Here is a 27,440-nt window from a genome sequence, read left to right on the forward strand (position 1 = left end):
ACAGACAGCTCGCTGCAGGGTGGGGATAAATATGTCAATGAATATGTTTATGTCAAAGTTGTAAGTGGCAACTGCTTTCATTCCTAAAATGTGCGCTAAAAGTTTGTTAATTTCACGTAATTTGGTAGTGGTGTGTCGCGGCTTTGTAAATATTAAGTGAATTCTGAATAGAGTCGGTTTAAAACAGTGAGCAAAATGGCTTCGGGTGATACAATAGAAACTATCGAAGTTGTTGAACCCTCTTTAACAATAAATATGAACAATGCGAAGGACCCGGGAGGAGTACACGAGTCCCTCGACGAGAGTGAAGGTAATTGTGCACAATTCCACCATCGATTCCTTGGAAAATTAACGTTTTTGGGACATGCAAGGCACGTCAAGTTTTTGGGTCATGACTCATTATTTAGCACGAAACCAAATTGTTGTCTTAACAACAATAAGAGTTGATGTCACTGGGAATGTCAATTACGGTGGTGTTTGCTTCTGAAGGAAGCGGCCTTGATATTTTAATTTTCTTGGGAATTGCAGCAGGACTGCAAATAGATGGTTCCTGTTTGGTCATTCCCCTGAAATTGCTAATGATTTTTTCATTTCCTTCCAGATAAGGATACCGCCACACACAGAACACCCCAGGATGTAAGTAGAAAATTAATTGGGCATGCTAAATATGTTACCAAACGCCGTCGAAAGTTTTTACTAACGGAATTTGAAATATCAGGTTCAAGTGTTCATAGTTGAAAAATAAAATTAATCTCTCAATCGTCTATCGTGAAATCTTTGTCTTTAATTAAGTGTAGTTTAATTGCCCCTCGCAGAACGGTTCGCACCAAGAGGGAGGAAGATAATTTAAAACTACATAAAATTTTACTTTATTTATAGCTCCTTTAATTATGCTTTTATGTTGGGAATTACACGTGATGACCTGATTTTCCATTAATTTCCGCACCAACAGTATTTTTCCGAGAACCCACTCTGGATCAAGTTCAGCATTTCCATTTTTTATTCTCGCTGCACTTTGTAACAAACCTCGCCAGCTCGTCAAGGTTAATGATAATAGAGTTGAATGTGATAAAATGAAATGCTGTTAAATAACATGATTTTCATTATAATTAATTAATGTTTTTCACTTACAACCTGATAGCACGGATTAATAAAAGAACGTCGGATTACCACGACCTAAAATGCGATAATCCCGTCATTCGTCACCAGTCAACTCAGTTCCTACTCATTTCAGAATTAGCAGGAAATCTTCAAGAGCCCTGACATGATCTCCTCATTAATTTTTTCGGCGACAATTACGAGAGTATTGTATTTTTTGTCGTGGAAGCAACACGAACCGGAAGATGTGGTCCTCGTGCTCGTTAATTGCGTCGATGGAAATGTGTTAATTGATTTTTAAGCCGTGCTGACACAAAATTCGTTATTGAGGCTTAGTCGGCAGCGAACACATTTATCGTGGGGGTCGATTTGTCACCGTTAATTTTTTACAACCCTTAAAGCGATTCATCATAGGTAAACCCGCGATGTAATTGATTCGGTCCCACCCGGAACAGTTTTGTCATTCCGGGAGGTAAGATGCGACAGATAAAATGAATCGTTTCTCGGTATGAACAAGCGTGAAATACTGAACAAGGCCCTCAAGAGGGCCACACCGAATGCCGCCAGATATCACAAATTTAAATTCCGCGGCCGCCACAACCGATTTGGCACAAATGGGAGCCGTGATAAGAATGGCAAAGAGTTTAAAGGAACGACCACAAACGTGCGAATAATTGCACATTTCAAGATCACACAATTGGCTGACCTTTACGCACAGAATGGATTGAGTCGATGCGTTCAGCCTTTGCTGGGATAACAGCTATTCGGTAGATTCGTTTTGGAAAGGGACAGAAAATTTCGTACACGTCGATTAAATTGCCGTCGTTAACCAGTTTAAAGACGTTTTTGCACTGTGCAATGATATTAGAAAGTTGCAGGAACCGAGCGAGGTAATTTTCGCACAATTTTTTCATCACTCTGGAGGCCATTGTGATATTTTACTTTCACATACCAGACATTTTTAAATGTACTCATGGGTATTTAAATATGATTGTTTCGCTCATCATCTAAGCCCAGAATAGATGCTTCGAATGCGGACGAAACGGAATTGGCAACACTTTCTTTTCCTTCGAGGTGTTCGAGCGTTTTCATTCTGTTTCCGTTCAAAATTGTTTACAGTTCGCGATTGCGGTTTGTTGTGGAAATGACGTAGATGTGATAAGCCTCCACCGATTGTCACTACCAGTTAGTTCAAACAATACAAATTATTTTATGCAAACGCGTCGAATTTAAAACGATTTCAAAGTGTCAATGAAATTTGACGAGTGGGTGGCGGAATTAATTGGGATGCGAAGTCGCGACAGAATGCACTCGGTTTTGTGTCACGGTTGCCTCTTCCTGAATTGTAAATGTCCACGTGAAAGGACTCGAGCGGACTAATCTCGTGATCCTTTTTGTCAAGGGGCTGGCGTCGCTAATTGTTCATTTCATCCCGTCCAGTTAGTTAAATTGGCATTTATTTAATCCGAACCAAGTGAATTTTTTGTAATTGACATTTTGCTTCGTATTTCCGTAATCGCGTTATTTGCTAATATGATTTTGAAAATGCCGGTGGGGCTTAATTTAAAGGACTACTCACGAGAGTATCGTTCGTCGGGTGAATTTCACATTAACAACGCCTAAAACTTTTGCAATAGTCGTAAATAAAAACGTCGGATTAAATGGGTTTACGACGAAATGGCTTTATGCAAGTTTAATGCCCGGTGGAAATGAGAATTTTAAATGTGACGAGTGACACCGGCACATCAGAAAGTTGATGAATTATTGCTCGAAACAAAATGCTGCCGGCAAAGTGTTGGGAATTTTTTGTATTTTGTAACGGAACACTGAAAGTGTTTAACGTGGAAATTGTTAGGACACTGCGAGATTTGTTGACGTCCAGATTCTCTTCCATTTCATAGTTACACCTTCTCTTCTCTATTTTTTCTCAACACAGTCCTTCACGTGGAGACGTGATCGTCTAAATTTTAAACAGTTCAGACGAAAGTGCATTTTACGGGGGATGATGCAGGGAAGTCTTTTAGCTTGCGTTGGTGGATTCGTGGAAGGGTTTTGACAGTTCGAGGTAGTTTCCCAATGTACGGTAGTTACTCGACGGAGTGGTAAGAAGATTACATGCAGGACAGAATGGTGCATTTATTTTACACGTGGAAAATACAGGAAATTGCTCACAAAACAGATATTGAATTGTGTTGTAGTTCGCATGTTGCGTCATAAAGCACGTTATGAAACAAAATTGCGCTTTATGATGTCGTTTGAACGTTTATTTCTGTAGACTGGCCAAGAAATAAATTCTATCATAATTACATTTAGTATGTACTACTTTGTCCGTAAGAATGTCCCAAAATATTTTACCAAGAAAAAGATGTTATGACCGATTGCCCCGAATGGCATTCTGTTGCAAAATCTATTATAGATTATTTGATGAATTAATGCGACACATTTACTATCGTAAATCGATCAAAACCTACTCAATTGTATTCTAGACGTTATCAGTGTTTTCAGGTCGTCATTTGTGTCATTATGAGACTGATGTATGCACAAATATGTAGGGTCGATAAATAGGACTCGGAACTATTTCCGAACGCTTGTTCCGATAGAAATTATAAATTGTCATGGAGAATTTTTCAAAAATTGGAATGGAAATGAGTTGTCGAATGTTTCGGTATCTGTTTTTCCAGAGAGGAGGCCAAAGTAGATGTCGAGGTTTGGTAGGAAATTGATAAAACGAACAGTTGAGATTTTAATAGAATTTCAAATTTATTTTGCCGTGATCGGTTAGAAAAATATTTAATTTTGAAAGTGATCATATTAAAAGATGCCAATAAAAATAAGCAGTACATTGATAATTGTCTTTGGACGATCTATTTGGGGTCTGAGAATGTCGATGAAAACTTTATTAGTGTCTAGAAATAGAAAAGTTCTGACTTTATTGGTTTTACTCTCTGATTATATTGATTTTGGAACTTGTCCTCAATAGCGGCGTAAATTGACGGAAAAATATGATGGGAACGGGTGCTTTTTAATTAAATTCGGCGACACCACCAGATTTCAACTCTGATCAGCTGTTTAAATCTAACCTCCATTTTTGCGTATTTTTAATATGCAATTGAAAAATCAGCTCTTTTAAGACGAGTTGTTGATCAGTTGTTTAAATCTAACCTCACTTTTTGCGTTGTTTGTGTTTTTAATCTGCAATTTGAAAAACCACTGTTTTCAAGACGAGTGGGTCATTCATAATCGACTCTTCAACGCCAAATTTAAAAAAACACCCTTTATTTTAAGATGATAATGTTTAAGAGAGAGGAAAATAAATTTACTGCATTAGAAACGATAAAATATGTGTATTTGGTTTTATTCTTGTCTTTTAAAGAGTCGGTATTGCTGGTAGAGATTTCTTTTTAATAATAAGCTTCATTTTACTCAGTCATTGTCGGACAATCGTTGAGTTCTTCTAAGTCTTTCGTTGAAAACTCTTCATCACGACTCCCAAGGACTTAATTTGTCACCATCATCTACATCAACGGTGGCCAACCTTTTTGTTCTCGAGTGCTGCTTTATTTGACTAAAAATATTTGACGTGCCCCTTTTTCATTTCTTTTTTTTTTACTTCGCGTTAGTATTATGATGAGATTATAACCGCGTGCCAATAGTGGCACGCGTTTCGCGGGTTGGCCACCCTTGATCTACATCATCTAGTCCATTGCCACTTCTGTCATAATGCGCTATTTAGTGTAAACCAGACGCCGTTGATGCGTGGATTTAGTCATTTCACTTCATATCTCTGAAACGGATTATTTTAAAGATTCGTATCACTTCTGACGTCCCCCCAGATCATTGGTTGTTTTTTTAAGTAATAAGCTTTGAAGGTGGACATTGCCGGGTGTATTTGGTGGAATTACTTAAATGTGGACAACTGGAGCACTCTCCAGCAGCAGCAAAACCGTAGTGGGAAACGATATTTGGAACTCATTATAAAATAAGCCGATTGCTTCTTACAATGGTTTATGGCTTGTTGGTAAAAATGTCGTAAATAAGGGGCTATTCTGTATCGAGTACGTTAAAAGTAAAGCATACGTTAAAAGTTCGGACTTTGACAGACCTTTAAATTGGGGAGACAAATTTGCTATTCTGTAACTTCAGGATAACGTAGACCGATAAAATGGTAAAATATAACGTAGGTACGACAAGTTGATTGTGAACGATCCTTAGCGCTTGCGCACTGAGAATTAAACTCATATTTGACAGTGTTAGGATTGAATCATAGACAAATGAACACACTCAACGAAGTGTGTTCATTTGTCTATGGATTGAATATAAGTGAAAAGTGAGGTTAACGTAATGTAAACAAGAGTGATTGGTGAAAAGACAGCAATAATTGTGGAAGGCAACTACTTGAGTATTTGGATTTATTGTGTAATTTTTGTTTCCGATGTTGACTAAGTATCTGATGTGGTGCTAGTGCGTATCTTTGATATCCATGAGCAGACGCCTGACATTGCGGTGAACATTAATGTGTTGGGTGTTGATACGCATAACAGAAGAGAAGAAAGAAGTAGAAAACGCAAGCATCCCCAAACTAATGTAATAAATATCGCAGAAAAACATGAAGGGTGCCGAGTCCAATATAAAGCTGGCCAATGAGGTGTTGACTCGTGCTGCCAAACGCCAAAAAAAGAAGCATGTCAGTGCTACATTATAAATTTTAGTCATAATTTTCATAAGGATTGTTTTAAGTATATAATGAAATAAACATTTAAATAATGCATATCTATTTTTAATTGGGAATTTTTAATTGGAAAAATTGGGAAGTGCTGCATGAAACCAATCTTGTTGATTTAAAAAAGGAAAAGTTTATAATTATTGTAAAAACTCACAGAACATAACCCAAAAATGAAGATACACTGGGCAAAAAAACGGTCTGTTAATTTAAGGGTCGGAAATCGTCGACCCATAAAAATAACGTACTTCCTCCCAAATTTGACGTACGTACGACAAAATTTTAACAGGATGCGCAGATACAGAATAGCTTTTTCGATTTGACGGAGCTTTAAAATTTTATCGGTGTGTTACTTTTAACGTACTAGATACAGAATAGCCCCTATACTACCTGATTTTGGTCGCTTCGGCACGCTCCGAACGTTTGCGGCGTGATGGTCGTTATAAGTCATGTAACTGGCAAATTGCTATTTGGAGAATAGTGACTTGTTCGACTACTTGGTGATTCACCATTGAATTAACAGATGTTACATTGTTGCTGCCGGAAAGAAAACTAATTGGCCACGTTGGGACTTGGATCTTGGAGTAACTCCAAAATTGTATTTCTTTGAGTTGTGACACTCTTGGAGCTCATGAGCGATCCATACGGAACTCCATAAGACATGCAAAGATGAAACAAACGTAGATTAAATCGAATCATACCTACATACTGCTACATCTTCTTCTAGTGGTCAGTTCTCAACTTCAGTCTAGTTGAAATGTGAACTTTAACTTGCTCACGGTCTCACAGTCATCCGCTTGAAACTTTCCTGTAGAATTTTTTTACCTCAAATTTGAAGCAGGTAAGTTTGGTTTGCGTTATATTTGTTGTCAGGAGTGTCGGAGGAAAGGTGGGAACATTAATAAACATTTCATTTTCCTTTGTTTTTTATTTTCATTCCTTCCAAAGTCAATACAAACATGTTTACATTTGCAAAGTTGTGGTGAGTTAACGACTTTGTTTTTGGTTAAAATGTACGACAACAATTTTTTTTCCAAACGTCTCAACAACAACTCGCTAAGATCTAGATCGGGATTGTAAGGAGGACGATTTGTTTCAATTAACTAAAAACTGGTTAATTTTGTTATGGATTTTACAACTCAAATTTGACATTTATTGTAGAGCTTTTTGGGCACACACACAATATTGTTCCCATAAATTTATCGGTCCAACACCCAACCATAGATTTTCTCGGCGACTTTTCACCTTCTTAGCTTATCGACTGGTGTTCATTTTGCTCAAACGTAAACATTTACCCAAGATCTCACCAATACCATCTTTGGCAATCTCCAATTTTCAGCTGTCCGGTGAAAGCGAATACGACGCTTTGAATTTTTTAGAACGAATTAAGAACGATACCCGCCAATGGAGCAGAGTGCGAACAATTTTCATCCATACTAAAAGAGCCCTGGTCCTTCCTCTTGCCTTGGCATCGTCCAAATTCTAAATCGCTCGGATGAATACGCCACTCGCCTGCGGCTCGTGACACAAAATCATCCTCACGCGAGTAGAATACTAGGTATACTTTTTCTACGACTATGAAGAGAAATTGATAAATAAGTTTCATTATTAAACAAACTGAAACGGAGGTTTTAAAATTATTGCTTTGTACCATTGCATTAAAATTTGCGATTGGACTTCATAAAGTAGTTGCTATGTATGATATTTGGAGTGAGTTTTGAAATACTTAATTATTCAACGGGCCGTGGGTAATGAATCCTGTTATCCAACGAAAAACACAATAAGTAATTACAGGATTATTCAATAGGAGTAAAAAAAGGAATTTGTTCTTATTTCAATTCTCGTACAAGTTTCATCTCCCATTTATTTTAACATAAAAAATTGTTTGTTGCACCTCAAACTTATCGCAAAACACGAGATGTGTTGTTTTGCCGGAAATTATCAACGAACCTTCTTAACACTCGTTCGCATGTGATGACGTAATCAGTTTACTAATTATTACCCTCGTTAGTTCATGTTATCTCTTCCTCTCTGTTTTCGCACTCCACAAGTCAGAGAATTATACATTTTTTAATTGAATTTCTCAGACAAAAAACCATAATTGTTTTAATTGATTAAATTAAATTTGAAATTAATGCAAATAAACAACATGTCTATTTTCCTTTGAATTTATTGTTTAAGAGAAAAAACTTGTACGAGGTATAACATTTGACATGAGAAATTGCGATAAACAAAAAAAAAAGATGTGGTTGGTAATTTTTCAGAGCCGAAAGAAATGTTATTCTCGCTCATAAATCTCCAGAGCTGATAACACCCCAACCGCACGATTTTTCGGCTTAAACGTACACCAAATTATAGCACAAATATGCGACCCCCACGTGTCGTTTTGATTGTTAAGCTTTCGTAGACTAGATGCTCTACAAATGCATGTGCATTTGATTAGCTCATCTGTTATCTCGACGCACCTGCGTCGGAAGGTTTCGCTTGTAGCGTTTAGAAGTAGTGTTAAGAACAAGATGGTGGACTTGGTACATTTGTATTTTTTCCTGCAGGCCGGCCAGAAACTGTCTGCAAATGTGGCGAAAACGAAAGCGGAAAGGGAGAAGGAGAGGGAGAGGAAGATCGGCCACCGGAGGGTGGGCGTGGGTGGAGAGATCACCTACAAGAAGATCCAGACTAGTCAAATTATGGGCTCCATACAGCTAGGTAAGGTCACGTGGATGACGCACCTGGTGGACGCGTGTCGCTTGCACAAGCCATGCGTCACTGTCGAATAATTTATTTGTTCAATAAATATTTTCCCATCTTCGCTATCATTAATCCCAGAAAAACGCCAGCGGCGTACATATCGTCCGACGTCCCACCTTATCTTATCACCGGCTGATTCGATGTTGGTTCGCGGCGGCTTTACGTAACGCTGCCTTCACTTCAACGTTGTTGCGGTCGCAATTAGTTACTCATCGAATTCTTCCACACTCGGATCTGACCGTTGTTCGATGGAAGATGTCAGTGTTGTGTCTTTTGAAAGCGGAGACGTTCCTGGCCCAAAAGGTCCAATCGGGTGGGTACTCAAATGTTCGGAAAGTTTCACCCAATTCCATCCAAACACCGAATTTCGCTCGAGGTCGATAAATCACGTTATTAATATTGCACAAGGCCTCGACGTTCGCCGGAAACATTTATTTATTTTTACCCCAAAGAACAAAAACTCGCCCCGGAATTGTTACCGCTTAATTTGAACACTTGTGGGACTCCGATCGCCGCAGTTGCCAATTTTTCACAAAATCGAAGCGACTTGGACGTCTGTGCTTGTGTCTGCTTTCTGACTCACCCTTTCTTATCGGCGCGATTGTTGTGTCGAATTGTTGTAATCAATCGCGCCAATTTCGTTTCGAAATCCGCCGTCTCATTTTGAAAAATTGCGCTTTCTGTTTGCGCCAATGTCGGAATTAATCGACGCGCCAACAAAATTTATCTAGAAAGTGCAAACATTTTTATCGAATTTGGGTTGCTCGATTTGACGCGCTCGCCCCGTTGGTGGTCTTGAAATTTTATCGCCCGTTGATTCTATTTATTGAACCGTTTTATTGACACTTTAACATAAATAAATTAGCGCACGTTACCCACTTAAAAAAACTGATTTTACAGCCGTAGTAAAATTTCAAATTAGATAACTCATTTTGTTAATTGTTTTCCGCTAATGCAACCGGCTATTTTTATCCGGTTCGTGGAATTTTATCTCGTTCTTTTTATGTTTGTCTTGTCATACTCAATCTTCCGCAAACAGAACTACCACATAAAGCCACGCAAATAAACCAAAATTTATTCTTTGATCGATAATGCCTCCAATCAAGACTTGACGACATTGAGCGGAGGTATTTAATCAGTCCAAAGGACGTCGCGAACTATCAAAACATTAAGAAATCAATGTTGACACGTTGTGTTTACCACCTTTCGCAATCTTTTCATTTGAAGTGATGTTTTACCGAAAGTAAACATAATACTGTGCGAAAATATCGATTATAATCTTGTCGCTCTTGTCGGAATTAACGTGAAAAAAATTATTGGATTTTTACTCCATCAGTTTCGAATTGGCGTCCAACTTTCACCGGTTCAGCTTTTGGTAGCTTTCACGCAGATTATTTAATCCATAAATGGCCGGTGTTAACCAAACAAAACTTGTACTAAATACCAAATTAATTGAAATTCTACACCACGGCTCGTTTTGCTCGTATCAATATTTTGATTATCCGGAAAATGAGAAAATTACTTTTCGATTTGTTTTTTGTCGCTTTAAAAAAATATGTTTGTGTGCAACCGTACGCGAAATGAGCACTTCGCGTGCGTACAACAGGCCGCGAAATTGAATTTCGCAGCCGTTGCCTTGACGACGGCCGTAAAAGTAAAAGTCATTTTTATATTTATTTATTATCACAATTACAACATTTATATCTGCATATTTCCGGTGTAATCTTACAAAATCTGGATTGGTTACAGTTAAAGTTTGATTTTGTGTCAGGAACGGCCATTATTAGTACAGAATTTTCATCCGGTTTTAAATTTCCGCCAATGCCATGCCGCATGAGGTTGAGGAGTCGATAAGAAAGATCCCCATTATCGACCTATCATCTATATAAAACATACACATGTGAATTAGGTTAATTTTGGTTCATTTTTCACCAATCAAAAAGAGAAATAGCTCGTAACATTTCCTGAATGTCATCAACAGACATTTTGGTTTATTTGTGTCTTTGCACGGTTCCTGATATTTCCACGATTAAAATAATCTAAAAAGGAGCAGATGATACAACTTAGCATAACAGAATTTAACATTTACCTTCCACAATAAATAAATTCCAATAAATAGGTAAGCCAGTACAACATTATCCGACACGGTTTTCACATTCTTCTTGTTACATCAGTCTCAAAGTCACTGTAACATTTTTCATATTGCCGTTTCGATTTTTCAGGTTTCAAATGCGACACTGCACAATTTATAATATTTTTTTAACTCTGGATGAGTACACGGAACTGAAACATCGTAATTTTCTTCGGACATTTTTGCAATTTTTCTCAAAGTGAATTGTTTTATGTAGTTATGTCGTTTCCATAGCGACATGGCGACATGTAGGCCGACTTTATTTTTATTGACAGTGAAGGAAATTTTACTTGTTCATTTTATATCGCGCGTTCAAATGAAATCCTGGGCTGGGAAGGCGTTGATAACCGTCAATTGTTGTGCTTTTTTAAAGCGTAGATTAATTGGAGCATGTTGACAGCTAACCTAAAATTTAGAGCTAACATTTTTTTTCTTTTGCAATGTTTTACATCAAAAATAGAATAACGTAACGATTCCTATTCTCGAAGCAAATATCTTAGGACACCCTTTGCTGAAAACAAACATGTTCAATTATGTCCCGATTAAACATAAACAAATGTCATTCGTGTCAAACGGCGGGAAATTCAAACTTTGCACTGTTCTAAACGGTTTAATTTTTCCAACGCCTACTCAGCCCAGGATTTCATTTGAACGCCCGATACTTACACATTTTTGGGTTGCACACAAAATATCGTGTACACCTTGGCTACGAAATCCTTTGACGACCTCGAGATTGTCTTGCCTTGGCCGCAAAGCGGCCTTGTCGACAATTTTTCTTTCGGTTCGTCAAAGTACGATTTCGCATCCTTGATATACAAATAACTATAACAGTTGTGCGACCACTTTTGTACGTCGTTTGGTGGAGAACAAAAATGAAAACCTGTAAAAACTTGTAGGCTGCGTAACAAATGTCCCCAGTGCTGGTGATAAGAGAAAAAAATATTTCCCTTGGCGCGCATTCAAATCAATAATATTAACGGCAGACACCAAACCGTTATCGTTTCAATTTATCTTTGACAAGCTTTTTGTTTTGTGTTGAATCAATAGGTATTCAACATGCCGTCGGGGGTCTGGCGTCGAAGCCCGAGCGCGATCTGTTGATGCAAGACTTCATGACCGTCGAGACGACGAATTTTCCGAGCGAGGGCTCCAATCACACTCCGGCTCATCACTTTTCCGAGTTCAAATTTAAGAATTACGCCCCGATAGCTTTTAGATATTTTCGAGACTTGTTCGGAATACAGCCCGACGATTTTTTAGTGAGTGTTTTTGGGGGAAGCGTTTCCGCCGAGGAACTGACTAATGGGATGCCGTTGCAGATGTCGATGTGTGATAGTCCTTTAAGAGAATTGTCCAACCCCGGAGCCAGCGGTTCGATATTTTACTTGACCAGCGACGATGAATTTATTATTAAGACTGTGCAACACAAGGAGGGGGAGTTTTTGCAGAAGTTATTGCCCGGTAAAGACGCCGCCTTTGTTTAAACGATTGATCTTTGCGAGCTCCGTTGTTTAGGTTACTATATGAATCTGAATCAAAATCCGAGGACGTTACTGCCGAAGTTCTTCGGCCTGTACTGTTATCAATGCAATAGCAAAAACGTAAGACTGGTAATTATGAATAATCTGTTGCCTAGTTCGGTAGTGATGCATCAAAAGTATGATCTCAAAGGGAGCACCTACAAGAGGAAGGTATTGTTGTGGCGTTGTCGCGTCTACCACGGCCTCAATTCGTTTTTTAACAGGCATCGAAGGCCGAGAGCTTGAAGCGCTCGCCGACTTACAAGGATCTGGACTTCATGGAACACCATCCCGAGGGGATCCTGATGGAAGCCGACACCTACAACGCCCTGATAAAGACGATCCACAGGGACTGTCGAGTCCTGGAGAGTTTCAAAATCATGGATTACAGTTTGCTGCTGACGATACACAACTTGGACCAAGCCCAGAGGGAGAAGCTTGTAATGGTGACGAGTCTCGCGACCGGCGGCAAAGTCTGACGGGGCTCGGTTTCAGGAGCAGAGGTCGCGCACCAACCTCGAGGAGGTGCCCGAAGAGGGCACCCTGGCTGACCCCAGCGGCGCCATGATCCACAGCGAGCGGGAGCGCGAGCTGGACGACCGGATCGGCGCGGCCGCCCTCAACAGGAGCAGGTCCATCAACAGGCAAAGACTGGTCGCGCATTCCACCGCCATGGAGAGCATCCAGGCCGAGTCGGAGCCCATCGACGAAGACGAGGACGTGCCGTAAGCAAATGAAAATACTTGTGGCGAAGTCATTTGGGATTTCTCTTGCAGGCCCGGGGGGATACCCGCGCGGAACGCGAAAGGGGAACGACTGCTGTTGTTCATCGGTGTCATCGATATTTTGCAGAGTTACAGGTTGAAGAAGAAGCTGGAGCACACTTGGAAGTCGATGATCCACGACGGGGTGAGTCCCAGCGGCGTCGGTCGCAGCGTAACTGTGATTGTCGGTTTCAGGACACGGTGTCGGTCCACAGACCTAGTTTTTACGCGGCAAGGTTTCAAAAATTTATGGCCGAAAAAGTGTTCAAAAAGATCCCCTCTCGTAAGTATACGATTTTTCTTGTCTTGTATGTGACATAACCGATGTGGGATCAATTTAACAGTAAATGGTTTAATTTTTAACTGGCGAAGAGAACGAGATGATCGCGGATATGTTCCATGTTTTTCTCTATGCAGAGTAGTTGGCCCTCCCACTTTTCAATGTACCATTTGTTAATGTAGTCTCTGTGTTACTGTTAACGCCAGGATTTACCTCTTTATTGCGAGTTGCGGCGGCGGTAAAATTCGCGCTCTCTCTGCCGTCGCCGCCGCCGCAATTCGTAGCAAGTAGTTATGTAGAATGTTGGACTCTGACTCTGTATGTGTGTGTTTCAATGCTTCATGTAGTGGACTTGCCCGAGATAAAGGGCAATCATCGCAAGTTTCGCACACTGGTTACCAGCTACATAGGTAAAGTCCACCCCCACGGTATTATTATTGCATCAACTAACTTTTGCCTCTTACGATTTTTATCGACTTTGGTTTGCTTCCCATTTTTTTGCGTGTGTCGCTTCACTTTTTTTTCTGTTTTTCAGTTATTTTTTAACATGCGATTCAGCCTCGACCAAAAAGCCCGCGCCAGATTCGCTTCTCCCGCATAACTCAGCGGTCAGTTCCGTCCCGCATTCCGTTTCCTTGCTGCATAAACCACCCCCGGCTGCATATCATTAATGTGATAAACGAGTCGCGTGCGGGGTTTGCGTGGCGGTCTTTCGTCGATTAATTTTTTAGCCACGAAATCAAATCGAATTGGATTCCTCACAGTCCACCGACGCCTCGGCCCCCAACGATTTTTTTTAACTGACTGCTGACGTTCGGTTTTGGGCTTTTTGCGTTCTTGATTTTTAACTGATTTGCCTCACTAATTGCAAGGTTTCAATTTTTAATATATTGCAAACTACTTAGACACTAAGGTAATGTTGATTGTGGTTTGTTTTTGTTTGATGTGTTAACAATTTGTATTTGGATGTTTACAATAACCGACACTAAACGAGTACAGTCGATGTATTTTTTGTGTTGATTCGATGTTGCGATCTGGACTGATCAGTTTGTTTTGAACGCTTTTTTAATAAGTGGATCGATCAGGTTTCGATTTTCGAATCGTTCTAATTGGATTTCGGTGTTTGTTGCAGCACTAAAGCATTCCCCGTCGAAGCGGAAATCGCTGTCGAGGCCCCTCAGACCCCACGAAGAGTTGGATAGTAATAGTAAGTATGCCCGTCTTGTACGAATGCTCGAGAATCGCTTCTGCATCAAGTCAAAACAGTTTTTTCACAAGTTCCAACAACCTTAACGAGTTTTTTCAGTACCTCTGTCCTATTTTTACGTTTACTCATAACGACAGTCGCTTTTTCGTAAACCGCTTTTGACCCGTGAAACGATAAATGACGCGAACTTGTGCTTTAAGTAATTCGTATGTTTGTGCTAATTCATGTGGTGTTGGGTTACACAGCTACTGTGCAGGCGCAGGTGAATGCTAGCCAACAGAACGGAAGCAAAACCGGTGAGTGGTTTCATTTTTGTATTGGGTGGTATTACTAGAGCGACCGGAAAGAAAGACACTAAACAAAAACAATTCGTACAATTTTTTTTCATGCTGCGCAGTGAGCCCCACTGACACGATACCCGCCAAAATCTCGCCCCCGTCCTACCAGTATCCTTCTGTGACGGCGTCCGGGACGCCTCTCACCTCCCCTCCAGCCTCGTCGTATCCCGCTGTTCTCGTAGGACGGTCGAGTAACGAGAGTAAGCCCAAAGTGCCCCCGCCAGTACCTCCCAGAGGCACCCCCAAAGCTAAAAAGGGCAGCGTCAACGGGAAAGGTGCGAAGCATCGCTTTGGTCGTGTAGCACCGAGACGATCGCATGCTAATAACACGCTTTTGTTTGCTGAGCGGAATGTGCATGGCGAAGGGACGCATAGGAGGAGCCGTTCGGAGGGCTCCGCCACAGGGGCGGGTTTTTTCGGTGCCGACTTTCTTCTCGAACTGGAGGATTTTGTCTGAAAAAACGCGCCGCCGTCTACGGAAAGCTTCGCACGGCGAAAAGTTAGGTTAGGGTGTCTGCGGTGGCGCCACCGTCGCCGATTCGCATCTCGACAAGTGACATTTAAATCCGCAGCTTACAAAACAAAACAGCGAAGGAAACAAAGCCTTTGTCGCGAAATCAGTAAAAGTTTTGTCTCTCGTTCCTTTCACCATCAAATCCGTTTTTATTGGCGAAGCAAATTGCATCCGGCGCATCAACAGTGTGCTTCCTCCAACTTCCGTTTAATCTTATCCGGCGGTGGCGCCCCCGAGCCCCCCTTTTTTTTTAATCTTGAGAAAGTGGGTAACGTCGCCGTGCGAATGCCTTCCTGGTGTTTTTAGTGGAGTTGGCAAATTAACCAGACAATCGCGCGCTCCGCTTGCTCTTCTCATCTCTTGTATGAATAATTTAGTAGTTCGTCTCCTCTAGACAGCCTAGTTGAGCCTTGTCTTTCTTCGATGATTGAGTTGCTGTTGTGTTTGATTCGCGTTCGTATCGTGCTTGTTTCGAACGTGTAAAGGCTAGATTTGTAGTGCTCAGATGTGAATTCAGGTGTAGCGCCAAGCTGCTGCAGCACCCCTCCGCCGACCTTCGACGAAGTGCTCGAACAAAGAGCCTCCGTGCCCCTCGAAGGGGTTCCTTCTTCCACTCCGGCCAGAGTCAGGGTGGCTTCCCACCACCACGTCACCACGGTCAAGAATTACAGAGACGACGTAGTCAGGTGAGTTGAGGGTCCGGTGGGTGAGGAGCGGGTCACGGATCTGTCGTTTCCAGCATAACCGACATCAAGCTGGAATCTCGTGCGGAGACGAAGTCGTCTCTGAGCGTGGAGTCGGGCAGTTCTGGGGCGGGCCACTCGAGCCACTCGAGGGGGCTGGCGTGGACGCCCCCGGCGTCCGTCGAGGGGTCGACGCCGACGTGGACAGAAGGTACGCCTTCATTTACTGAATCGTCAAGTAGTGGAGACATGGGTGAGTCGACCAACTCTTAACAGTTCTGCACGTTTCCTCTTTTACGAACTTCTTTAGATTAGATTATTGATTATTCCATCGTTTTTTGGATTTGTTGCACTCTCCTCTTTTTCCTTTAAAACTGTTGAAATATTAGTCGAGTCGCTTCCACACGCAATAATCAATAAAACTAATCTGTTGCTCTCGTCCGAGTAATCATGAAAGGGGGCTGTGTTGAGTGGGGTGTTAGCTATAATTAGAGGTTAGTTAGAGCTCAGTTAAGACGAAGCGATCTGTAGGATGCCCGACGACGCCGTTGCGTCAATCGTCGAACACATCGATGAAGGCCGGTCATCACAAGCAAACTGTGGAACACGCCATCAACTGCCTCACCTCCGAAATGGTGAGTCCCAAGCCTTAGACACAATAAGCATCTTTCACACCCAGTCATATCGTTTGTACGACTTATGTAATTGTGCGGTTTTAGTTTTGTTCTGAGTGTTGTGGTTTTTTGCAATAACAACTTCACCAATTTAGTCACTTAGCTTCAGTCACCGCTTTGAAGGTTTCGACCATGCACACGGTCAGACCTTCAAGGCTCGCACCACTGGTTTTCACCATGTAAATCAGTTGTTATTACACGTTGTCGTAGATGAAATATATTGAAGACTTGCCGTGGCTGACGTTGGGCAGAAACTGGTTTTTGACGCATCAAACGAACCAATTTTTATTTCGGCCAAAACTGACAGCACTGTAGATACGCACAGTACCAGTAGAGGGCGCTTTTTCCCGCTTTTTTGCAAATTTTGTAAAATTCAATTAAGATGAAATCGTTCTGAATTATTATGAAAAGTCGAGTCATTTTTAAGAGAAATTGTCTCATTAACGTTCAACGGAATTTATCTTGGAATTTGTAAGATGCTCGAGGAGAAAATAAAAAAAATCCCAAACACTTTCCTAATGTAAATTTATGTCTTGATAAATCCGGAGTTTTCGCCCATTCATTAATTTAGAAAATACATCCTGAGATAATTAAGCAAAGCTGAGCGTAATATAACGGAAGAAAGTCTTGTATAACGGTTTTTGATTACTTTTTTTTCCTTAAAGATTTATTAGAATTGAGCTTTTTTATTTGCATTTTAATAATGCAAAAAAGACATTGTACGAAAATAGAATCTTTTCAAATATATGTAAATTAACCGGTGCTGCTTTATTATCAGATCAATATCGTTTTTGTGAACCGATCGATAGATTATAAAGATTAAGTACTAGGAAAAACAACGAAAATATCGCATTTGCAGCATTATTATCACACTTGTAGGTAATCAATGAATCTCGTCGATGATTTGTTTTATTACGTTATTCAAGTGACCCACGCTTCGCGTAAAATGCATGGTAGAGGTATTGTTTGCGATAAAATTAAATAAATAAAATGAAACAAAGTATAGTTGTTGTTAATGGGATAAAATGTTAAGCCCGGGGGCGTTTCCCGGGCCAACGAAACATTTCCACCGAGGCCGAGTTATTGTTTGCGCTCCACCGTAAATCCATTTTAAAGTAATGTTTGTTGTGGCAGAAATATCTGGAGTGCTCGACGTGAACGTTTCCAACGTCGGAACAGTAAAATTTTACAATCGCATTACGAAAAGCGCCTTCGAATTGTTTTGGCACGAGATGCGGTCGTTAAAATCGCGAAATCCGGTCGAAAATCAGTTTCAGATGGGAAAAATTCCAGTCGATCGATTCAATATATTTTGATGGGTTGATTAGAAAACGGAATTTCACTCGTCCGTGTACACAGTTCTTGGTTTCTGGCTTCCGTTTTCCTCTTAGGCATGCTTTTTGTCTACTTCTCCATTAATTCATTTCTAGTCACACCAATCGAGACTCTTACTAGACAGACCGACCCGACTACTCTCTAACGAACCCTTTTCATTTGTAGTCAGTCCACCGTGTTTATTTTAGTTAGTTCTTAGTGTGTCCTAGCGTTTAAGTCGATCAGTATAACTCTTTGCATGACGTTTTTTTGTTCGGTATCAGCGTTTTTCCTTTGACGATCTGTGTCGTTTCGCTTTCATTATCGTTGTCGTTAATCTTCTGTGTACACCGACGTTATTGACGTTGATTTTGCGGTTCATGCTTGCTTTGGAAATTCACCAGGAACAACTGAAGAATCGCGTGGACACCGATTACAATTGAATGTAGGTGTAATAGCACACTGATCATCCATCATTCCATCACGATTATTTTCTGTTTTCCACCTGTTTCCTGTAAACAGTAACAACATCGCTTTGAGGAGCAAGCTTTGTGAACGAACAAATTCTAAATTCGTAGTGTTATAGTGGTGTCGACGTAAATTTGGGGGTGCCGCGGACTGTCAATAAACCTTCACCGGGACCGGTACCCCCAAATGCCGCTCTTGTGATATTGTAAAGAACCGACATATCACTATATCACTGGTGTGTTTTAGCGTTAGTCTTGTGTGCGTTCTTCGACTTGGTTTTTATTAACAAACAACCCGTTTTGTGTTTAGATAACAAGTGCCAATATTAACGATTGTACTGTTTGTTCTCATCCGTGTTATTCTCTTGTTTCTTGTAGCGAGTTGAGAGAAGGTATTTTTTTATGCGCTGGCGAAAGTGGTGATGAAAGAAGTTCAATAAAAGCCAAGTTCTCACGACTAAATGTTTCCTACTGCGCCCAGTATTCTATAATGGTACGAAAATGTAACTGATTTCAATTTACATTCCACGGTGCAATTATTGAAATGTCGCAAGGTCCCGCTTCTATCAATGCAGAGTATGTAACAGTTGCAATGTTTGTGCGTTGACGCAAAAAGACCGTTGCTTTGTTTCGACTTCAAAAAGCAATAATGTGCGGTTATTGTTTGTTTTTTAAATGCGGGTCTGCAGGATGTTTTGTATTTTTATACGTAGAGATATCTTTTTGTAGTAGTGCTCTTTTATTCCCAATGTACGGATTTTTTTAGCTAGGGACGGACACGCGAAAATCTTATTTATTTTGTTTTCTAATTTATTTGGGACTAATTATCTTTTGTCTATTTATTGACTTGTAACTATTGTCCATTTGTATATTAAGGTGGGTGTTAGGCATTCTGCTCTGTATATTATGTCCATTTGATTTTATACCGGGTGCGGCGCCGAAGTTTTAACCCGGCACACTTTGATCTCGAATTCCTCAACACTCGTAATTTTGTGACGTCACTTGAGTGTGTTGAAACTGTTCCGTTTGGAATTTTCGGTGGCCCACCCGGTATAACGTGACAGTATTAAACTTACGATGTCGATACTTTTTTACCCTTGATTTAACTACTGACTGATTTAACGCTGACAACCTGCATATTGTTAATTGAAGTGTAAATTGTGCACGATTTTATGTGTATTCTGCCTGTAAAACCAGTTAATAATTGTTGTGTACTTACGTGACAAGCTGGCCCGGAAATCGTTCCGTTTTTAAATTTTTATCAACTTGCGTCGACTTCTCGGCCAGTTTGCTTTTTCGAAAATGAAGAAATCTTGTGTATTATGGCTCAGGTAATTGTGCATAATATTTGTAAATGTTTGTAGCAAATGCGTAAGTTAATAACTAGCTGACCATATTCGAGTGATGTGCTCATGATTACTTGAATATACGCTTTGGAATTTGTTGGCAGAAACGAATTTTTATATTAAATTGTTATTAGGTATATTGTTAGCAAAAATTTTAATACTCATTGTTTTAAATGCTTAGTGGAATTTCGCTTTATAAATATAAATATTTCAACATTTTTACTGTATTATTTGTAGTGTAGTACCCGCATTGTTAGCCTCTTTTATTTACCCACACCACACACACCTTGCGCTGATGTTACCGACGTTGTCGTCACGTGACTGCATGATTTTATCATTTCTCGAATATCGCGGCATGGCATGTGCGAAAATGATAAAGGTGCAATTTATTTTGATTTTTTTGTGAGACGATTGGTAGTCGCAACACGTTTTTTTGTTTCACTTTCACCCAATTTTTGTCGCTATTTTGAGCACAAAAAGCACGCCTATGGAAGTTGGGTTAGTCGCTGGGCCAGGGGGTCTGTTATGTAATTGATTGTTTCATGTTTTAGACGCATCTTTAAGGAACAAGAGACGATAATAAGCCAAGCTACTGCCAAATAATATTCCAAATATTACTCAGGAACGTGGTGAGAATCTGAGCGGAACAAATTCGGCCAAAGTATACTCTTTTCAAAAATGTTCTGCGATAATTTCAAGGATGATAGGAGCGAAACTGCGTTCACCTATATTATATTATGTGGATAATGTAGTCTTAGGTAGAGTAGTGCAGGAAAAAACTACGAACTTGTTTATTGCGCTCCGCAATAAATCCAAGTTGATTTCACGTTTCTCGTACGTTTATTGTTCGCGCAAATGATGCAATCGCAAAATAAATAGGTTTCAAATCGTGTCAATTAATGTATCAAAGCAGCGCAGAGTATTTTGCCATTGTATTATTATCGTGTTTCGGTTATAATTTTTACGGAAAAGTGGATCAGATACTATCGAAGATAATGCAACTCGATATTTGGAAAACCCAGGAGCAAATGTAGTCACTTTCGCTGAATCGTTTTCTGTTGATTTTCGACTTGGTATTTTAAGAGTCAAGAGCCTTTATTAAAAATGCAATTTTCAAATCACGTACTTATTGCATCTCGGTAATGTCATAAGTAAAATATGAAGGAAGTATTGTTCTTCGACAAGTTGGGATATTAGAAACTGGTATTTTTCATAATAATTATTGTGATGTAGATTTTATATTTGTATGGTTATTTATTTACACTGATTATTGTTACATGTATTTATAGATAATTTTATGGATTAAAATTTTACTGTGACATTATTATTTAGTACAAGAAACAATTTAAACATTCCGTACTGTGTAATTACCGAATATAAATAAAATAATTGAACTGTAAACATCTATTTTATTTCCGCTTTCCTATCTCGCAATGTTTGAAGAATGATTCTGCGTCAGTCAACTGTAAAATGACAATTATCACTCGTGTGTTGTATGGATAACGATTGCTGTCACATTTCCACCGTAGAGTCGTAGACTAGAGACTTGAATTCTAAATCAAAATTTAGACAACAAAGAACTTCTAAATGATGTTGTGCCCACCAAAGCTAAATTATTTTTGACTTTTGTGAGTGATCATTTTCAAACGCAACTACTACCAAAAATAAAATATAAATTTGACAGATATCACGCACATTGACAGCCACAGAACAACTAATATACGGGGTGATCAAGAAGGACTGTTTAAGTTGGTAACACTGGATCGTATTTTAAATCGTATAACAGGAGTAACTTCCGGTTGTTGGCCGTTGGCGGCTTGTCGTTGTTAATGCTATACCTATATCAGATATTTGTCAAATAAACCAACAAAACATATCCAGCTGCAGTGTTATAAATAACCGAATTAAAAAATTTTCTTAATTGTACTGCCAACTTAAACAGTCCTTCTTGATCACCCGGTATTTACAGCGTTCAATGCCAAAATGATAGATCATCTCACTGATAAGCGAAGTCATTCCTAAATGTCTGAGACACCATTTCTGGTTTCAGATATCCGTATTAAATTCAGGCCTTTATACGATATCGATAATATTTGCTCAGAGCTATAAACAAACAAACTGAATGCCACAATGCGTTTTCTTTAGTTTTCTACTTTGTTTTACAGTTCTAGTTCTAACTTCTATTGTAGTGCAGTTCGCCTTCGCCTGTCAAAAAATTACGGGTTCTTTGTATTCTTGTTCTTTGCTTTCTCTTTTTACCATCAGAGTACCTGTCACCTGTCATTTTTTATAGTGTTATGTGCCCCAGTCGCGACGGGATGCAGCGCGTGTGATAGTTTACAGTGCAATAAAATGCACCGTGGTTATCTTTATGTAAATAGAAAGATAAGATAATTGTCCCGATGGGTTTCGAGTCGGATTCACCAATCCACACAGTTTGGAAAAGTGACCGTAAGTGACATAACCTATACGCTTTGTTCGTTAGCTGTAAGATGGTCGGTGTTGGAGTTTTCTCCTTCAGTAAATTAGACATGGAGGCGTGTTGTAATTTCCTTTATCCGCCTTCACTCGAATTTCTCCGGTGTACGTACCTCAGTCCAATTGTTTACGTGCCCCCCCACGTTTTGATTTTAGTGTATCGGATGCAACTGGACGCACCTGTCCCCATTCCGATCATAAGCGACGAGGTGCCCCCCGATTTGCCCAGTTTTTTGGGCCGCGACTACCACGGGGCCATCTCGCACATCCAGGCGCAAAATCTCTTGGGCCTCCACCAAAATGGGGCCTATCTGGTGCGGAGCAGCCGTTCGGCCAACGGCCAGTACCACACCTTGAGTCTCAAGTAAGTCCGCACTCCACAGTCGCACCCCGGGCGCCATTCACACCGTTTTCCCCAGATTTAACGACAAAATACATCATTACAAACTGTTCTATGATCCCGGCTCGGGGCTGTACGTCCGCGAGAAGCGGTACGATTGCGTGCGGTCACTCGTCGCCGACGGGCTGGTCACCATGTATTTAGAATTGAAAGCACCCATGATCTTGCAAAGACTTGCCACCGCTAACTATCAAGAGAGCCCCTACATGACGCTAAATAAGAGGAAGCTGAGGGCCCTGAGCAAAGAAAACGCGAAGTAAACCTCGCGGTTTTATTTTTTCCAACTTTTGTAAATCGTGTTTGTTTTTAGAAATAAAAATTTTATCAGAGACATTCCCCAAAATATTCCTTTGAGCCAACAAATACTGGGCCCCAATTTTCCGGAGAAATTAGAGAAGCAACACTCGTTCAAGCTGACCACGTTTAAGGGTCTCAATTGGTGCGAATTGTGTGGGAATTTTTTGTGGGGCTTCACGTTTCAAGGCAAGCGATGCGACGATTGCGGAGTTATTGCACATGGTAAGTGTCTTCGGGTTCAATGACATAATCGTTTAATTGAGTAATTGAGGACAATTCCGACACACTTGTTTAGGGAGGAATTTATTTCTTGACCTCTAATATCTCAAGAATGTTGTCACATTTTATTACCCAATGTTGTTAACGCGAGCCAATAGAACAACGCACATTAATAGGTTTTTCTTAAATCTTGAAGTGATGACGGTCGTGTCGATGTTTCAGCCGAAATGATATAAATCGCAACGATCATTATTCCGATTAAAATACGTATCCCACAATCTATATTTGGCAAAACACTTGGGATTGAGATTAGTTTTTAACATTCTGTGCAAGTCCGGTTTGATTTTTTCCCACGATACGGCCTTGAAGGCAGCTCACGCGCTCCCACACTTCAGATTTAGTGAATTTATCGCGTTCAAATTTAAAAACCCACTTTATCACAAAAAATGCGTTGAATGGTAGCCACTATCGTTAACGTAAACATATCGAAAATGTATTGTTTGCTTTGTACACAATAATATGGAGCAAATAAGAATTAAAAATGGAAACGAGATAGTAAAAGGCGCTACCGATTTCGTGGATTTCCGCCAAGTGACAATTTCTCCGCGAAATTGCAGTTTCACGTGGATTTCGAGAAGCGTAGTTCCGAGCATTGATTTTTATCCGGCTCAGTTCCTGTGTCTCGCCGGAGTCACGTCTGAGCTCCGTTCGGCGTCGCGTTTCGAGGTGGCGTTTTCGCCCTCCGCAGTTTAGTGTGATAATCAAGACTGAATCGAAGTCGTGCAAAGGGTGATGAGTGAAGTAGCGTCGCAGCTCGTTGGAGCTTGTTTTGACCGAAGTTGTGGTACACTTTCAGTTCGATGCTCCGAAAAATTCCCCAACGATTGCGTTCCCGACCTGAAGTACGTGCGAGGCGTTTTCGGTATCGAATTGACGACGCTGTTGACGGCGCACAATGCCAAATTACCGTTCGTGGTCACGAAGTGCGTGGCCGAGGTGGAAGCGAGGGGTCTGACAACGGAAGGAATTTACCGGCTGAGCGGTTTCGCCGAAGAAATAGAGGCGATCAAGATGGCATTCGACAAAGGTGAAATCGCGGCGGCGATCGATGGTTCAATGCGTAATTGGTGTGCTTGCAGATGGAGAGAGGGCCGACCTCAGCCAGGAAAAGTACCCCAACGTGAACGTGATCACGGGGGCCTTGAAGTCCTACCTGAGGCTTCTGCCGATACCGCTGATCACGTTCATAGTGCATCCACTTCTCATAGACGCCATGCGTAAGTCACTGGACAATCTGCGGAAGCGCCAATTGTTGTTGATTTTTTAGAACATAAAAACGACGACCTCAGGATTTCGTCGATAAGACACGCCCTCAAGTCCTTGCCCAAAGCTCACCACGACACTCTCAAATACATGATCGAGCACCTGCACAGGGTGTCTCTGCACTGTGCAATAAACAAGATGAACTCGCACAACTTGGCCACAGTGTTCGCACCGACGCTGATTGGTCCGACGGAATCCGCCAATGACGCTCTACCCGACATGACAAGTGATATTCTGCTGATCGAAACCTTCATAAGTAAATGCGAAGTTATCTTCAAGCCGTAAAAGAGAAATTTGTTTGACGCTTGTCCCATACTCAAATATTGTTATTTTCACTCAAGCCTAACAGACGTTTTGGAATTTTGACGTTTTCAGATTGAAGCCAACAGAGGCCGAAAAGACAGTGAATTGGTCAAAATGTTACTCACAGCAATATCTCGAATTTAACACTGCCCAATCAATGGTGATTTGTCTGCGTCACTGTTGCAAATATTTTTAATGTCTGGTAACACTTTTACTGTAGTTTCAATTTGGTTGTAGGTCGTAAAATTTTATGGTACTTTAAGTTAAAGATCTTGCGGAGCTTATAAATCCTAGTTTACCACTAGCAGGTAATATTTTAAGCAGGGTTGTATTGTATATTTGGTATATTTGCATTGTACGGCAAACGGCACGCGCCTCTTCCCAACCTTTTCAAACCCAACGATTGTGCCCGTTAATCGCTCATAATTTCCAATAAAATTTTAAGACCTAGAGATATTTTCATATTTGATGGCGGAAACAACAGACTGAGAAATGTCACAAATTTGTATTGTTAGTGTCAAATTTCTCAAAGACGTTCGTGATTTCGACAGAAATGCAGCAAATTGGCAATAAGAAAATTATTCATCGTCGAACTAGAGAAATAATTTGTAATACGTTTGATTATATGATAATAACTTTTCCTTTTGAAGCACTGACAAAAATTGGTGTCCTTAGAATTTGTTTTTTCAATCTATTTAGCGAAAATTTAAATTTACCTAGACATTCCTTTTTACGGCGTTTATGAGAAATTTGATACTGACAATACATTTTTGTGACATTTCTCAGTCTTTTGTTTCCGCCATCAAATTTGAAAATACCTCTACAACCAAATTGAAACTACAGTACTAGTTCACACTGTATTCGTCCCAACTGGAATTTTCGACTACAGGATGCTGTATTTTGTAAAAATTGTGATTAAATCCTCCCTTGTGATATGTTCCAAAAAGATATTAATAGTATTATCTCTTCACCGTGTAATCGTACATATACTTTTTATAATTTTTACAATACATTTGTATATTGATGGAGGTTTTTAATTGATGGTCACGTACGACACTCCTGCAAAGTTGCCTGTCAAGTTCTCGGACATCGTGCACACCTGGGGAAGCCCTTCAGAGCACTGGACGTCGCTGCCGTGCTCCCCTAGTTTCTGCTGAGTGAAGTATTTGTAAGTGGCGGAGGTGGCGACGTCCGCACACAGATTTTTGTATTCGTCGCTCGAAATCAAGAGAGTGGGGCTGCCATCGTTGCTGTTGCAAAACACGTTACCGTTGACGATCCCAGCGCTGACGCTCCCGCCACCGACGCAGTACCAGTTGTTGATGACCGAGTTCACGTTCGCGTAGCAGAAATCCTTTTTAGTTTTGAAGGTGGCGCGTTTCAGGTTGCCAGAACAGGAGCCGGTCGTTTCGGAAATGGTGCCGTCGCAGACGTACAACGCGCTGTTGCGCACCACGAACTTCTTACCTGCAACAAGACGTTTAACGTTGCGCAAGGGACTGATTGGGGCATACCGCTGGGGCTGTAGGTGACGACGGAGGTGCCCCCGTTGCCGAACTTGATTTTGAACCGGGACTCCATCTCGCGGACGGGTCTCAGGCCCTCGTGCACTTGCTGGCTGATGGAGGCGCCCAAGTTGTCCAAGGGTCTCAGCTGCGTTTGAAGGTTTGTGCTGATGGAGGCGCCCAAGTTGTCCAAGGGCCTCAGCTGCATTTGAACGTTTGTGCTGATGCGGTCGCCCAAATTGTCCAAGTGTTTCAGCCGCTGCTGGACGCTTTTGCTGATGCGGTCGCCCAGATCCTCCAAACCGCCGCCGTAGTCGTAGTCGTAGACCGCTGCAATTAATTAAACGCGGATGTGGGTGACCTTGGGAGATCGTCAACAATGTACCTACCTATGGCACAGTTCAGCTGAAACAACAAATCGATAATTGGGGAAGAGATTTTATTAATCCGTACTTACGCAGAAGATCAGGCCGAGAAAAATCAGAGACTTCGGTGTGCTCGTCATTGCGCAGTTTATCACTGAATTGCACCGGTCGAATGTCGTGTTATGCGAATGTGTTACTCACTACATATCGGTTCTGTATTACGTGTTTCCCGGGGAAAAAATGTTGAGGACGCCGCGATTTCGTTGGATGATTGAAAGCGATGCAATTTCAGCTCGCGGATGGCACGAAAGGGCACAAGAACTTGTTATGCAAATGCGACTGTCGCACCTTGGCAAAGTGTAACGATTGCTTCTTTCCGTTGTCTAACAGTTCGTGCAGACTATTTTATTATCGCGAAGTTTGACGAAAACATTGCCTCATTTAACACGTCAGTGGAGCATGATCGATTGTTATTTTTGGTATTCATTTAAAATTTATTTGGCATAGAATGAGATCATTTCTGTAGGGATCGATTAGTAAACTTCGTAATGCACATTTGCACGAGAGTGCAGCGAAACATGCTTTTGTTTGGGGTTGTGATTTATAGGCCGTGCCAAACCCAAATAACCACCACCTGTTGAATTATGTTGGTGAAAACAAAATTACACCAAGTGTATAATGGCAATTTTGATATTACTAAGATGCTAGACCAATCAAATCTAAGTGTACAACGTTGCCGGTTAATT

At 40.8% G+C, this 27,440-nt stretch overlaps 3 protein-coding genes and 2 long non-coding RNA genes across 10 annotated transcripts; 3 read left to right on the top strand and 2 right to left on the bottom strand.

Moving 5' to 3' along the window:
* PIP5K59B (Phosphatidylinositol 4-phosphate 5-kinase 59B) lies at positions 1-21,205 on the top strand. Of its 6 annotated transcripts, none has more exons than XM_069039433.1 (18): positions 1-310; positions 602-636; positions 8,371-8,524; positions 11,745-11,956; positions 12,017-12,158; positions 12,213-12,388; positions 12,442-12,663; positions 12,713-12,942; positions 12,994-13,126; positions 13,177-13,264; positions 13,609-13,671; positions 14,394-14,468; positions 14,714-14,764; positions 14,866-15,081; positions 15,838-16,006; positions 16,060-16,256; positions 16,535-16,638; positions 20,356-21,205. In XM_069039433.1, exons 1-18 carry the CDS (start codon positions 196-198, stop codon positions 20,365-20,367), a joined length of 2,394 nt encoding a protein of 797 aa, XP_068895534.1. In that variant the 5' UTR covers positions 1-195; the 3' UTR covers positions 20,368-21,205. The 6 variants fall into 6 exon arrangements, with proteins under 6 accessions (XP_068895534.1, XP_068895533.1, XP_068895531.1 ...); XM_069039432.1 differs by lacking the exon at positions 20,356-21,205 and adding an exon at positions 18,396-20,022; XM_069039430.1 differs by lacking the exon at positions 20,356-21,205 and adding an exon at positions 18,837-20,022.
* LOC138124411 (uncharacterized) lies at positions 643-5,864 on the top strand. The gene is made up of 2 exons (XR_011157134.1): positions 643-5,485; positions 5,561-5,864. It is a non-coding gene; the product is annotated as an uncharacterized lncRNA (long non-coding RNA).
* On the bottom strand, positions 21,039-22,262 carry LOC138124412 (uncharacterized). The gene is made up of 2 exons (XR_011157135.1): positions 21,321-22,262; positions 21,039-21,267 (listed from the first exon to the last, which is right to left on the bottom strand). It is a non-coding gene; the product is annotated as an uncharacterized lncRNA (long non-coding RNA).
* RhoGAP5A (Rho GTPase activating protein at 5A) lies at positions 22,246-25,848 on the top strand. Its single transcript, XM_069039439.1, has 7 exons — positions 22,246-22,387; positions 22,439-22,646; positions 22,702-22,938; positions 22,993-23,201; positions 24,055-24,285; positions 24,338-24,475; positions 24,526-25,848. The coding sequence occupies exons 1-7, from the start codon at positions 22,297-22,299 to the stop codon at positions 24,804-24,806; spliced, it is 1,395 nt and encodes a 464-aa protein (XP_068895540.1). The 5' UTR covers positions 22,246-22,296; the 3' UTR covers positions 24,807-25,848.
* Positions 25,800-27,115, bottom strand: LOC138124409 (uncharacterized). The gene is made up of 4 exons (XM_069039442.1): positions 26,787-27,115; positions 26,719-26,734; positions 26,339-26,659; positions 25,800-26,291 (listed from the first exon to the last, which is right to left on the bottom strand). The coding sequence occupies exons 1-4, from the start codon at positions 26,832-26,834 to the stop codon at positions 25,858-25,860; spliced, it is 819 nt and encodes a 272-aa protein (XP_068895543.1). The 5' UTR covers positions 26,835-27,115; the 3' UTR covers positions 25,800-25,857.
* Between the last annotated feature and the right edge of the window lie 325 nt (positions 27,116-27,440).

The sequence above is a fragment of the Tenebrio molitor genome, chromosome 2, assembly GCF_963966145.1.
Source record: "Tenebrio molitor chromosome 2, icTenMoli1.1, whole genome shotgun sequence".
In the NCBI taxonomy this organism is placed as follows: Eukaryota; Metazoa; Arthropoda; class Insecta; order Coleoptera; family Tenebrionidae; genus Tenebrio; species Tenebrio molitor.